Consider the following 15,156-nt stretch of genomic DNA (forward strand, 5'->3'; position numbering starts at 1 on the left):
TCACATGCATTGTGTACCTCCAGCTCCTCAGCTGCTGCTGCTTTGCTGGCTTGGCAAGAAGACAGTTTCTCCATGGCTGCTGCTGACAGGTGGGCACACAAGCTTCCCCTTCCTCCTCTAACTCCTTCCCCCATGGCTCTCCAGCACGCAGGGGGAACCACACCAGTAATCAGGAAAAGCTCTGGAGTTATGCATCCAGCCAGGATCAATCCAATCTAAACATATTTAATTGATTTAACACCCTATCTATAACCCCACAGGAAATTATCCATGTTATCTACTTAGAAAGTCAAAGCAAGCAGTAGGTAGTATAAAAAATACTACCTATACACCAAATTTAAGTCACTTTTCTGTGGTATACATACCTTAAATTACTTCATGGTTGAACAAAGCCACTATTACTCTGCTAGCTAATTTTTTCTGTCGATGAGCAACATCATGGGAACAACTTGATCCCTTTTCCATTCCATCTCATTTTGTCTTGTCAGTAAGTTAAGTTAGACAGTACCAAGGCCATTTACATTAGCTAAGTCACCTACATATTGAAAACATGATATATCTACATCTATGCAGCTGAATGCTTCAAATTCCTCAAAATAATCATTTTTCCTTGTTAAACTGGGGGAGGAGGGGAGATGAGGGTTTTAGCACTGCATCAGCAACACTGCTCACAATCAACTGTGTCAGTCCTTCTGAACAGCAAGAAACATTTTTCTTAACATGTTTAACCCCTTCCCTGATTTCTAATGAGAACTCTGATAGTGCAGTCCAAGAATTTCAGTTCAAGATGTCATAGAAATTATTTCTTTTTAAGCACAAGAAATTGTAGAAGTTCCACTGTATCACGAAGTACACTCACTTTTCTCACATGTAGATCATGACGGGGCCATGTCTTGTTCATAGGCAACCCATAAGCATGTTAAGAAGGTCTCCCACATGTGAGGGTCACTCATACATTATTCATTGTATCTTCTTTCCCCTACCTCAGGAATCTTCTAGAGGCATTCACGCTGGGGTGAATGAGATTGTACTGTCAATTCATAAAGCAATTCCTCCTTTCCCATGAGGCAAGAAGATGAATAGGACCAAATCTGGCTATTTTATACCTACCAAGAAAAGATGAGGCCTTTGCTTATCCCACCTACAAACTCAGAAAAAAACAGGATGGGCTGACAACTGTTCTGCTCAGTTCTGTGTAGGTTCTCCTGCCACCCCCTCACAGTGCCGTTCTGAGCACCTTCCTCTAGCAACGCAGCTGCCATCTGTGATGTGTGGTTTGCTCTCCCTCCTCCCCTCCCCAGGGCAGAACCACACATTTATTTTTACGTTCAGTGAACGCTGTCCTCAGGAAGAGCCACGTGTGGCTGTGAACAATGCCTGCTGACAGAGCAGCTCCTGCACAACCACACCCACTCCGCATGTCCGCTCTCCCCACATTCACCCCCACACAGGCACCACGTGCCTCAGCACATGGAAGGATGTGGGGTGTGAACAGCCCACAGCATGAAACCAAGACATACAGAGAACAGAAAAACCAAGGCACTCCTGTGAACAGTAACGCGCTGCACAGTTCAGCAGGAATTTCACATGGAGTTACCTCAAGACCCTCCAAACAAGTCTACTTGTCTTGCTCTTAATGCACTTCCCCCTCCTGGCACTCACTCCAAAACCACATGTATCTGGTGATAAAATGCAGAATTATGAACACAATGCAAAATGTTGAAAAATAGTATTTATTAGCACCCAATTTACATAATTATATGGTACAAATGACACTTGCTGCTGCAACATTAAATAAAGCTGCTCTTAAAAACCATTGCTTATTTCTGGAAGTCCGTGATTTTGCTCAGCACAGAATGCGGGTACAGTACACAGATACCCCACTTCACTACTGTCATACCAACACAAATACCTGCATGGTTACCTCAATGGGGTCTCATTTTAAACGGCACACTAACATAAGCAGATCTATATAATTTTAAATGACAAAATATTTATTTGACTTATTCAGGCAAGTGAATGTAGCTTTAAATATAACCTATCCAAGAAGTTTCACAAAATATGAACTGCAGTGAAAAAGAGAAAATTCAGGGCTGCACTTGAGAAGCTCAAAATTACACTGGTGTATTTCAAAATAATCTCCCTCTGAATTTTCTATCTTTGCCATTTTAGATATTTATCCAGCATTTGAAACTACTGAGTTTTAGTAAGAAGTTTAATACTAAGTTTTTGAAGAAGCATTTCCATTTAAAGCAAAAATTGATACTTTATTATTTAATAATAAACGCTAAACAAATCTTTGGAGAATGAATCACTTTCATTTTTCTCATGTCCCATGATTAATAAGCCTTTTCAAAATCATGAAATATATTACATTTATGGATGCTTACTCCCAAGAAAACAATTTCCTTCATAAATTAGAAAACAGAATTTCTCACTCAAAATAACATTCACTTTTGTACAACAGTTGGATTTAAACAAGGTAATTTTGGTGGTAGTGCAATTCTGACACAGCCTTGTACTGAGCCACACACAAAAAACTGACAAGCAGACCATTACTCAATAAGTAGATATTTCTCATTCAGATCCAAAATTCTGCAAGACACTTGAAGCCCAACATTGTTTCAAAGTAGTCATTCACAACTGGTGTATAAAATCATAACCTCAACATAGTTCTGAAGGGTAATCTTAATTTCCTTTAACTGTTTGTATATGAGCCACAGTAGCCTTTTCATATCAACAATCTGCCATGGAAGTGACCCAAAACAGAAGGGAAGCCACTGTAATTATTAATGTGCTAGTGGTTATCACCTAGTAGTAGTAACTTTTTCTAAAGAGAGCTGTCAGGTATCTCTAAGTTCTAGTAGAAAAGACAAAAGTGTATTAATATAAGCAATAACAACAACAAAAAAATCCAAGCTACAGTCCATATGGCAAAGAAATTTGTCTTTTTTAACCTGACAGTCAAATGAAGATAATGATGCAAAATACAATGCAAAGCTGACAAATGTCAACAGAGAACCTTACAGCAACAAAAATCATCTCATCATGGAGTTCCTTCTACAAGTTTTTTCAGATGCACTATTCAAGGAAAACATAGCACAAGACTGCTCTTCAGTCCGCTTGGACTATAAAAGTACAAGAAATCATTAGCTAACATGCTCAGTTTGCATTTCCAAAAGAAGTGTTAACACATATGAGACAGTTTTAAAAACTGATGCACATTTACAAACGTCCAACTGCAAGGAAACAATTCTAGGAGCCATACATCTCAAAACAAGCTACATTCGAAAGCACTGCATTTTGATGACAGGAAGCATAAAAAAATAAATTCTTAATGGAAAAATATTAGCTTGAAGTCCATCATTTATCCCTTATACAATGTTTTTGGCTGCTTTTCACAACTAATCCAAAAATAATTATAATATTTGGCTTGGCAGTAAGCTAACCTTTCCCTTTCAGAATCATACAAATCCAGCTGTAAAAATCTTTTCTCAACACCATAGTCTAATACTCTGGTGTGAGGACCAAGGGTCACTCAAAATAGCCAAGAAGTAATTTTGGAAGCCTGCAATTCAAACTTGAAGGAATCAAAGAAGACTGGCCTGGAGGACCACGTCAACACAAGGCTTTGAGCAGCTTAGAAACACATGCACAGGGCATGGTTTAAACACTGGGTTGGCAGCATGAACAGGGCAAAACTAGCCTAACACACAATACCACAATCTAACTTAAGCACGAAGAAGTTGGGCTAAGAAGAATATAATATTGTTAAATGCCTTTTTAGCTCAGCCATAGTTTGGATTTTGTAGTCTAACAACAGGTCTCTCCTGACAACAAACCAGATGAAATCCACAAATTACACTATTCAACAGGATTTATGCCCTCTGTAGTGGAATCTAGATTCTCAAAAATATCTTAAATGCTACAGCAATTCATAAGCTTTCATAACTGACTACAGAGCAGCAAAACAAAGTCAGAAGGCAGGCTAAGAGATACACACTACAATTAAATGAACAGGGTGTAAGGAGGAACAAATCTGCCTTTTGGTGGTGAGAGGGCTGGGGCTGAAGCTGAAACTCTACCACCCTTCAAAAAACCACCCCAAGAGGAAAATCAGTAATCCTTTATGAAATTTATCCTGCAATAAGAGCTCACTGCAGATGAGATTTATCCTAAAGGAAAATTTAAGTGGGAAGGTAAAATCACATACCAAAAGGATAGAAACCTGCACAGGTCTGTTCATTAGCACGGGCACAGACTTTTTTTTAGAGGTAATATTTCCAATCATCTTCCCTCCTGGGAACATTCCCAAAGAGCATTTGCCCAAACAAGGACTATTTACACAAGAGTCATCCTAGTCCTTCCCTACCCTCCCCAGGAGTTTGTTCATTTGCTCTGCTGTATTTAACACTATCTTTTACAACAGGGGCTATTTTTTTGTAGAACACCCCTGACGTAACTGGATGGATCAACACTGCTGTCCAGCAGCTTCTCTGTTGCTCAGCAGGAACGTGGCAGAAGCTTTCACTGGCAGTTTACAGGTGAATCGTTTCTATAACTCTGTTTGTCTCTAAGCTTAAGGACACTGATGATGAAAGAGTCAAGACTGCTCACCTACTGTAACTCTCTTCAACAAAACATGTTGTCAGATTTAGATAAAATAGTCTCAACACCTTCGTGTTTGTATGGAAAAAATTATCTTCCTGAAACATCTGAGCATTTTTTTCAGGGAAATATTTTCATTCTCTCAGCCACTTAAGAGTAAACTATGCTAAGCATCTCTACAAAGCTCATGAACTGCAGCTGCCCAAGAAAACTCATATTGCCATGTCAAAGATTGCCACATCTTATAAAAACCAATTTACCACACAGAAGAGGTTAACTATTGCATTCTGATTTCTTAATTTCTAACAGTGTAGTCCAAGCCAACTTCCACTAAACAGCCACAAATTTCAGCATAGGAAACCACAATGCCTGCATTTTCTTCCTTAATGCATCTCATGTTGACTAGGTATTTTCACACAGATACCAAGTAGGCTCTTGGATACCTGGGACTGCAAACACACTGCCAAGCCACAGCCTGCAAATGTTTCCAAATATATATCTTGAAAGGCATCAATAAAACCAAGACTTGATTATCTGATAGTTATGCCCACTTTTCAACTGTTTGTTACCGTACTTGTGCCAATTAAACACTGCTCAAGAAACATATGAGTTTACAGAAATTGCTGCTCCCCAAAATTACACTGTTAAAATCTAAGGAGGCAGGGAAAGGGGACACACTTGTGATCCAAAAAATGTACTGAAAAGGTGGTGTAACTACGTCTTTTATCTCTCACACATTTATTCAAAAGAACAAGGTCTCTGTTTACTTTAAATGCACAATTGAAAAACAGTGTTGTATGACCTAATCACAAAGCTGTATGGTGAACACCACATACTTAATCAAATTACATGGGACTGCTTTAACGTAACATTATTTGAAAATATATGTCCTAAAAAAATAGCCTACAGTATATGGTATATAGTTCTACTGGCTTCTTGCTAAAGAACATATTTCATATGTTCTTTATTAAAAAAAGATTAATGAGACGCAAGTAGTGAATCTTTTATGTGGAAGTTTTCTCTCTGAGACCCAAAACTAAATGCAGACACTAGGATTTTGTAAGAGTGACACAACATATCTAGAACTTCTTCCAAGCTACACCAAATCATTCTGTGCAAGCATTTTGGTAACTGAATCAAATATGTGAAAGCAAACAGCCAGTGAAGTAAATTAAGAGTAAAAGTGAGAGTATTTAAACCCAGTGGACCAACTTGCAACATACAGAAGGACTGAAAATTCTCCCATTAAGTTAGTTAGTAAAATCAAAATCATTAGCACAGGCTAACATACACAAAAAATTATATGAGCTAACCATTAAAAAATTACCATGTAAATTAGATATGGGAAAAATAGTAATGATAAAATGCTATATACTGCTATTGCAGAAAAATGGTTTTTCCAAGAATAAGCCTTGGGTCCAGTTTTGTTTACACTTTCAACAAACATATGTATCATGCTAATGAAAGTTACTAATTATACTGAACTAGGAAGAACTGCACATAAAAGGGGAACAAATAAAAATAATTTAGTGCCCTCAGAGGTTAGAAGTTCAAAGCTTGTAAGATCCAGGATAGTCATCAAACAGGAATTAAGTCTCTAGCTCCAAAGAATAATAACATACTAAAAGTGAAGAAGAAACTTGAAAAGCAGCAAATGTTATTTAAAGGAGTTGTCATAAATAAAGAAATATGATTTAAGTTTGTCAGACATGAAAAGCTTGGTTTTCCTGCACAAAAGCACTGCATTACAGACGATAAAGCCAATCAAATAACAACCATATTTAAAGATGACCCTCAGACTAAGTCCAACAAATCATGCATGTGGAATGGTGGTATGGCAGCAATTTCTGAAAAATTGAACTTAAAGGATGAAAACAAGAAAATGCTGTGCAAAAAAAGCAGACTAAAAAAATAGCTTTAAGAAAGCAGAAAGGAATGAAAACATACCGATGGAACCAGTGTGTGCATGCAGGTTCCAAATTACAAAGACTATGAAGACTATGTAAAATGGCACAAAACATGGCTTGGAATACTGGCATGAAGTTACAAAAAAGAGCTACTAAATATCACATAAATCCTCCTACCAGTGAGATGTCATCATTGAAAAAATCTTTAAAAGGAAGCCTAATTGTTTTAGAACATGTAAAATCTCAACTGGTCAAGACAATATCAGAACGCACAAGTCTACAACCTTGCTTTAGCAAGCAGATGGACTAGATAACCTAAATAATTTTTTTAACCCTATCTCCTATGATGATGCTCAGAAGATCTGACAGGCTCATGCACAATACCCTGCAGTCCTACAAGTATGTGAGCAAGTACAGTAAAAAGACATTGACATCAATTATGAAGACAAGCACAAAAATATATATATTCCACAACCTCTTCGTAAGGCTACATTTGTTTTGTTTTGTTTTTTAAAGGCACCTCATCCTCTAGCTATTGCCAGCTTTTAAAAAAATCACTTTTCAGTTTGAGCAAGAGCTCAATAGTGAGAAGGAAACATCTTTCGATTCACATTTGAACAGCCACTTCTTACATTCCAATTGTAATCAGAATGACAGTCTTTAAAAACAAGCATGCTGGCCTATTAGTTTTTATGTACAACAATTTAAACAACTGTGACTACATATTGTATTGTGTAAGCAAAAGCACAACATTCATTTCATACTCACACCATTATCCTTTGTATACACAAACTCAAGAGAACTCTTAATACTAAAACATTAAAATGCACCCATGGAGTCTTCCCTTACTAGACACATTTAATACATGTTTACAATATATATACACATATATAATATACATAACTTTTAGATTTTTTCAAATAAATCTTTGTAATTTTCTCTTCAAAAAGAAATAAAATAATGACACTGAAAGAACATGAGTCAAGTACACAAAACTCGCACAAAGTTGAATGCTCAGTTTTGCAGCCAAGTTTCCTCCTTTTCATCATAACCAAAACATTTTATAAAAACTAAATAATCTGTATTATTATTGTATTCATCTGTTTCATGGTTAAAGTTCTAATCTTATCTAAGGAAATATATTGCATATCAATATCATGAAGTGACATATGTGAATATTCTGAGCAATAAAAGGTATTCCAGGATATTTTAGCAGTACATATAATGTGTTGCAGGCTCAAACAGCACAGGTCAACCTTTTATTCTAAATAATATACTTGGTTTAAACTCTGAGATCAACTTCAAATGTGGTCCCATCCCCAAATGGCACTCTAAAAACAACATAGTCAAACCTTATGTTGGTATCTTTCAATGACTCCTGCTTACAAAGTGTCAGTTTAAAGGTAAAGATTTATTTATCAGTTTCCAGTCTTAACCTCAGGCTGGTATATGAAGAGTTGCACTGGTTCTTTCCTACTCATATCTGCATGAGAAATCAAGTCCAGCAGAAATTCTGCTTCTATTCCAATCAGAGAAAAACACCAGCTTCATGCTTATGGACTGTAATAATTCTGATGATGACACGTAACAGAAAAGAACACCTTCCTTTAAGAAGGGATAAAAAGACTAACAGATTGGATTAGAAGTTATTTGTCAAATCAACAGAGAAGCTCTGAATAGATAAACAAAGCACATCTGTTGAGTAATTACGAGAAGCACTCATTCTTCAGGTAACCCAATCAATGGCACATACACCCGGTAAAGCGGACAAGGTAAAAAGTCCCTCAAACGGTGCAGCTGGGAAATATCTCTAGCAGTAGCAGAATCTCTCAAACTGATGGAACTTTGTACAGTTACTATCTATTCCACTAAAAGGATTCATACAAAGCATCAGATTTAATCTTCAAATGAAGTATTTCACTGTTATTCTTAATGCCCAGAATGATACCCTTTTTAGCAGGAACAGAAAGAAGAGATGAACGTTAGATAGCTAAAATTGTAGGACTGCTTCTTTGGAAAGCCTTATGATAATTTCTTGTGCCAGATCTCCAAGAATAAAAAGCATTAAAATCTCAATAAGTTAAATTTGCTACTACAGTATACACAGACTGTGTCAGTCTGTTGTTAATTGGGATTTAGACTAAAGGCTCAGTTTCTAGCCATACGCTAATACAGTCTTAAAAAAATTATATAAATTGTTTTGCAAACTAAATATTTACTGAGAAACACAGAAGATGCAACAGAAACTTTACTGTATTTTAATTTATGTTAGTAATTTGCTTTCCTTTAATTGCATTTATCTTAGGCTAGCAGCCAGGTGGCTGAGATTAACTATCCGCTACTGCTCTCTGACCAAGATCTACTTTATTCATACCAAAGGGATGACAAAGCGCCTCTCACATGATATGAGCATGTGAACTGACTTTGAATCACTTTTCCCAGGTGATTTGAGTACATTAAGATTCCTCAATGAGAAGCATCCTAGGAAGTGTGTCCCTCTTTTCCTACTCCCTGATGCAATTAGACCCCTGCTTTCCAGTACTCCATTTTATTAATAGAGAATATGTAGACCTAGTTTCACCCAAGGCCTGCCTGGACGAAAATTCACACCCTCTAAATAAAAGCTTTTTTTTTTTTTTTTTAACTATTTGAAACTGAGAGATTCCAAGCTCTCAGCACCAGCTGAGCTCACAGAAACCAGAACAAATGTCAATTTAGAAAACAGCACCCTGCAAAACTAAACACTTACAAACATTCTCTGAATTATAGGGCAAGATAAAACAACTCATGCCCTCCTCTTCTCTTTTGTGCAGCTGGTTAAATATATACAAAGCTAAAGTTGAATGGGAAGCACTCTGTCATACAAACACTTTAGCCAGGGCATCTGCTCCTGCACTGGCAATATAACATTTGGATGGGTGGAATGCCACATCATGAATGGACTCATCAAATTTTTTGCGATGAGCAGTAAATTCTTGAATGCAGGTCTTGCTTTCAAGATTCCACAAGCGAATCGAGCAGTCGTGGCCTAAAGAAAGGGAAAACAGTTTTCTTTATAATTTGCATGCCTGCCACCATTATGAGGAAGAGAAAATGAAATCTGAATGTACTTACTGCCGGACATCAAATACAAGCCATTAGGATCAACAGCTAAACTTGTAACTGCATCTAAGTGAGCCACCATGGAGTGGATCAGTTTGCCTTTGAAAGAAAAGATTTATTTAGGTTATTTTCTGCAGTTAACTTTGTTATCTGAATTCACTGCTTATGACCCTACCACAGCTGATATAAACACAAGATCTTGTCCCATGACTGAATCATTCAAATTATAGAAGAAGTCAGTATTTTAATGTTTACAGTTCCCAAGAACCACAGTGCCAGTATCATCAACATTTATGAGACCTTTGCTTTAAGCCACCCTGACACTGCAATCACTGCACATTTTAAATATCTGCCCCTTAAGCAAATTAAGTGATTTCTCAAGTAAGATCTGTAATGGGAAGGAAGGCAGGGGCTGAGCATACTAAAAGCAATGAATATAAACTACATGGGAATAGGGGATAATGTTAGTTGTCACAGAGAGAATTAATGTTTTATCACAGCTTATTATAATCACAGCAATGATTTAATGTTAAAAATAAGAAATCACAGGTCAAATGTGGCAGAGGGTCTAGGAAGCATTAAAGGACTGCCAGAGGTTCCTGCTCTCAAGAGCAAAATAATACAGACAACCAACAGAATAAACATAAACATAAGAACATGGAGATTTTGAAAAAGATGCCTTTTATGTTAAGTATTTATTAACCCCATACATAGGGCATTCCAAAAGAATGGACAGAGAGATGCAGGTTCCTTATCACTTTGCCAACAAAGCTTTAAGTGGGCTGGCATTCTTTAGACTTGATGATGAAAGATTTCTGCTTCAGAGGCTATCTGATTCTTGACACCCCCCAGCATTTGTGTGAATAATATTGATCATAAAAAAATTGGGAATATGATTTATATTATACAATGGCTACAGCTAAGACCTGGAAAGATGCGTACCTGTATTGTTGTCATAGAATTTGATGTGTCTGTCTTCATGAGCAGTGATACTAATTGGAAGAGTTGGATGGCTGATGACTCTGTTTATCTGACAGGAAGAACTGACTGCTAAGAAAAAACCCATACATATCAGCATATGCAAATTGCTACGTTCTTTGTAATATTGCTACTAAGAAATAAATACATAATCAATCTAATTTGCGAAATACTTCTTTGCGTATATATCCTGGAAACTCTCAGCTAGCACTTTATGTTATGTGCTTTCCGCTAAAATGCTTTCCAAACTACACAGGACAGAGACATACATAAAACATATGTATGCCAAGTAAGGTCCAGCTTTTGGACATAGTTTTATAAAGGCACATCAAGCAAAAAAGTGAAACTAAAAATTGAGTGAAAACAGCTAATTCACACACACATTCCTCCTCTTGCCAAGTCAAACTTTCCTCATAACATACAGGACAGGAAAATAAACACTGCAGGTAGTATGTTTGAAGAAAACAAAATCTACCTCTTATTATCTGATATATATGTACTGAAATTATTATTAAAAAAAAGGATCCTAGACTATTCATAGGAGAGCAAATTTCCTCGCCTTCAGTAATTCTGAAATAGCATGCATATATATGGATATAGATATATACACAGAGAAAAAAAGTACAAGAATTTTCTTGCTAGAAATCTAGGCATTGCTGTGATGTTAATGTAAGAGGGGTCTTAAGAGGCATAGATTATGACAAAACCCACAAATTTTCATAACACAGAACATCAAAATACAAATATTATCTTTCATGTTGACTGTATTTAGCTAAATTGCTTCCAAAGAACATTCACATCATTTAATCAAACTTCTTACCAAAATAAATAAAATAGAATACTACTGAAGGTTCACTTGCTATTGAAATGGTAAAGATTTCATTTTACACCTTTGTATAAAAATCTGAACCATAAAGCAGTATCAGCATCCACAGGACACTTAGAAATTATGAAAGTATATATATATGTATATATGTATAAAAATTAAGGAAAAAAACTCCACTTTCATATTAATAAACTCTCCTAAAATTACTAAAAGTGCTAAAACATGAAAGTTCATTGTAGCCAACCATCCTCAAGTTTGAAAGTGCCAAGTAGAGGCTTATACTGAGCAGCAGAGTCTCTAAGTAGTGTGGTAGGGCATTTCAGGTGATATTTTCCTCTTGTCTAGTTCTTGTAGAAATAATTATTTATTTCTTTAAAATACATGTAAGCTTTATACTACTGTTACGTAACTAAAGATACTAAACAGGGACTGCTGGTTGCCATACCGTAAGGAACATTACAGCAAGGAGGAGGAGGTGAAAAAAAATAGAAGGGAGAAGGGGAAGGAAGAAGAAAGGTGGCTTCCACTGAATTTCATTAAGTAATTTAGAACTGTATTTTAGAGAAGAACAAAGATGTGTGTTAAAAGAAGAAATGCAGGACAGTAAGGAATAACCTAAAGATATATGGCACTTCCCATTTGCTCTTAGAAAATGACAGTCATTTAAATATTTTAAAGCACACAAGCAAAGCCAACAAGAATGGCTTAGTCCTTTTACAGAATATAATTAAATTGTAGAATTCAGTGACATGAAACCCTAAGGGTGGGGGAAGAAATATCAAAATTTTAAAAGACTCGATGTTTTACCATTGTGGCCTGAATATGAAACCTTATGCTTCAGCTCATTCGGGTCTCTTCTGTAAAGTCAGGGTAAAAGAAATTACTGATAGCAGGCACTTCACAGTAATAATGGTCACTGCCATGATCCAAGGCATTATATGGGACCTTGTGAATTAATACACTTCCACTGGAGCTTTGCTTTCCTCCTACTGTGAAAATTTCAACTAAAGCCCAAGTCCAAATGAACCAAGAGTGCAATAAAGCTTAGAAGATGGATACGTCTGATGAAAAATAAAAAAGAATTGACACACACTCCCAATTTTTTAATAAATTTAACATTACATTTTCCTGATATTGTCTCTATTTTGCAATTTTGGATTAAAGAGAAAATGGATATGTGGAATCTGCAAAGATCACAAAACTGTCTTAAAGAAACTTGTGCTTTTTCTTGTGCTACTATCCCTTGAAGAGGAATTCAGAGTGTGAGCTTGTTTCTTCTATGTTATTTCAAAAGTACGCACACTCTTCTGCTACTGCAACACTCATGATGTCTGTTGTAGTAGTAACAATTTACTGTTATATCTCAGAACACAGCTTATAACATAATTAATCTTCTAATTTCTCATGACACTACCTGATTCTTTGGAAACACTGAAAATATTATCAACAGTATCAATCTTAACTAATTTTTTTTCCTTTGTTTGGTTTGGGGCTTTGATACATACTAGTATCCACACTGGACTCCAGGGTAAGAATTCGTTGCCGTGTCTCCATGTTAAAAATGCTAGTGTGTCCACTGTTAAATGATGCTACCATGAGGCTTGGGTCACTGCTCACAAGGTCTACTGATGAAGGGATTCCCATTTCTAGAAAAGAATGTAGAAAATACGTAATTGGTGTAAAGAAAGCTTTTAAAAAATAAACAAAAGAATCATTACAAAAAAAGTAAGCACTTCAACATCAAAGAACCACAAATACGAAAGGAAATGTCGCATTCTAAAATATAAATTATTCCAATCTAAATAGTTTTCCCTGTATGTAACTATTCCAATCCCATTTTCTGGACATGTGTATCAACAAGTTTCTTTACTAAGATTCTGTATCTGAAACTGCAGTTGTGTAGAAATCTACTTTGAAATTAAGAAAGCAAGAGCTCCCTGGCTCTTTTTCCTTCCTTTAACTGTAACAGCAATTCTCAGAAAAACTCCAACAAACTCTGTTACTTTGAGTAAAAGGACATGAAATTGAAGTGGTACAACAACTGATATGACAGATGATTAACGTTGTTGTAATTAACTTAGACAAAATCAGAGCTTACAAAACCACCAAAGTTCTCCAGGTGCAGATTTTGCACACTGGAACTGTCATAATGTAAAGTTATATAAATACATTATAAACGTATTTATATACATACAATATATTTATTACAGTATATTATTTCATATATATATATATATATATATATAGTATTTCAAAGCTCTTGCCTATTGTGGTATATATTTGATCTCCTTATATTGTGGCTATCTGCACACTACAGGACAGGAGGTCAAATCAGCAAAGCTTGGGCATAGGATATATCCCTTAGGATTTTTCTCCTCAAATGTCCTGTTCACCACCTGTTTTGTGAAAGAACAACACCAGTTGCAACAGATGCCAGGAGGACGAGGAAAAGATAGTGAGAAACTGAATTTTAAGCAACCTAATGTTGGATCATAGATTCAGATAACACAGGAATACCATCACATCCCTGTAAACTCTCTAAAGATCCAGGGGAGAAATATCTTTCTGAGACACAGGACCTCAGGAATATTTCTTAGGAATGGCAGTAGTTACCTACAAGTACTTGAAAAAAAGCCAGAAAGGATTGTTTTTTTCTCATTGTTTCTCAAGTGACCTTTTCTACCATTGCCACGCATGCTTATCTGCAGCTTCCCGGTGAGCCTACAATGGTTAATCTAAAGGGCTTGAATAATGAACGACAGATATTTTAGGGGGTTTGTTCAAGGTTATCAATTTCAGCCATAGGAAAACTGAGTTTTCAGTCTTTGGATTTCACAACTGGGCTTCATTCCAGTTTAGAATACAAAAAAGCCCTAATATTAGTTCTGTGAGGCAAGACTACTCCTCCTTCCCCCTTAGTTTAATAATTAAAAACAAAACAACTCACAGTAATTCTACCAGGAAGTTTTCAAAGCAGGTAGATAGGCAAGCTGGCAATAAGAAGCCTGCATACCTTTAAAAACATAGCTTTGCTAAAACTAAAATATATGAAATGTTTTTATTTGCTCACTTTGTTTTAACTAACAAGCAACCACCTATCTGGCCAGCTTTACACAATAATTTGACATGTCCGCTCAGCCGCGACAAGGTTTATTTTGCCTCAAAGTTTTTCTGAAGAGACAAGGAACTGTCTCAGCTCATGGGCTGTCTTTAATGGCTATCAGCTCCAAGAGAGTTTGGCAATGTCAATGGGCTCATTTCGGAGCACTCTGACTGAGACAGATAGCAACTTCCAGAAATTAGATTCTAACCAGTGGGATTTTCACTTGTGCATGACATTTCAGTAACTAACTCCAAAGGAGTATTTTTTTTCAACTAGCAGTGTTTGGAATCACTAGGTTATTGTTATTTAATTAATTGCAAATTCAGAAATTCAATTGGAATCTCTGTGTTAGAGACACACACAAGGAACAAAACTGGGAGGTACAATGCCACTGGCCTGAACGCTGGTTACTCCAAACTTCCATTGGGGGAAGAAAGGCTTTTTTTTCTGGACAAATCAAAAACAAGGACCTAGTGGAAATTCAAATTTGAAGTTGAATTACAGAGTTAATACATTATCCTTCATGGTGCTAGTAACATCAGCAGCTCATCTGCAGCAGTTGGCTTTTAGATGTATCTAACTGTCCCCTGGCAAGTAGGCATATATTCAGGTAATGCCAAAGAAGGGTCACA

The 15,156-nt window shown here is 36.3% G+C and overlaps 1 protein-coding gene across 4 annotated transcripts in view; it reads right to left on the reverse strand.

The window, feature by feature from the left end:
* Positions 1-1,717: 1,717 nt before the first annotated feature.
* Positions 1,718-15,156, reverse strand: part of STRN (striatin) — a 70,150-nt gene continuing 56,711 nt past the window's right edge. For 3 of the 4 annotated variants that reach the window (XM_033056664.1, XM_033056663.1, XM_033056661.1), the window contains 4 exons: positions 12,927-13,067; positions 10,560-10,667; positions 9,630-9,716; positions 1,718-9,543 (listed from right to left, as the gene is read on the reverse strand). In XM_033056664.1, the coding sequence (XP_032912555.1) occupies positions 9,374-9,543; positions 9,630-9,716; positions 10,560-10,667; positions 12,927-13,067 (506 nt within the window). In that variant the 3' untranslated portion in view covers positions 1,718-9,373. The remainder of the gene's footprint in view (positions 9,544-9,629; positions 9,717-10,559; positions 10,668-12,926; positions 13,068-15,156) is intronic. The other variant, XM_033056662.1, reaches the window with a different exon arrangement.

The sequence above is a fragment of the Catharus ustulatus genome, chromosome 3 (genome assembly GCF_009819885.2).
Source record: "Catharus ustulatus isolate bCatUst1 chromosome 3, bCatUst1.pri.v2, whole genome shotgun sequence".
NCBI classification, from domain to species: domain Eukaryota; kingdom Metazoa; phylum Chordata; class Aves; order Passeriformes; family Turdidae; genus Catharus; species Catharus ustulatus.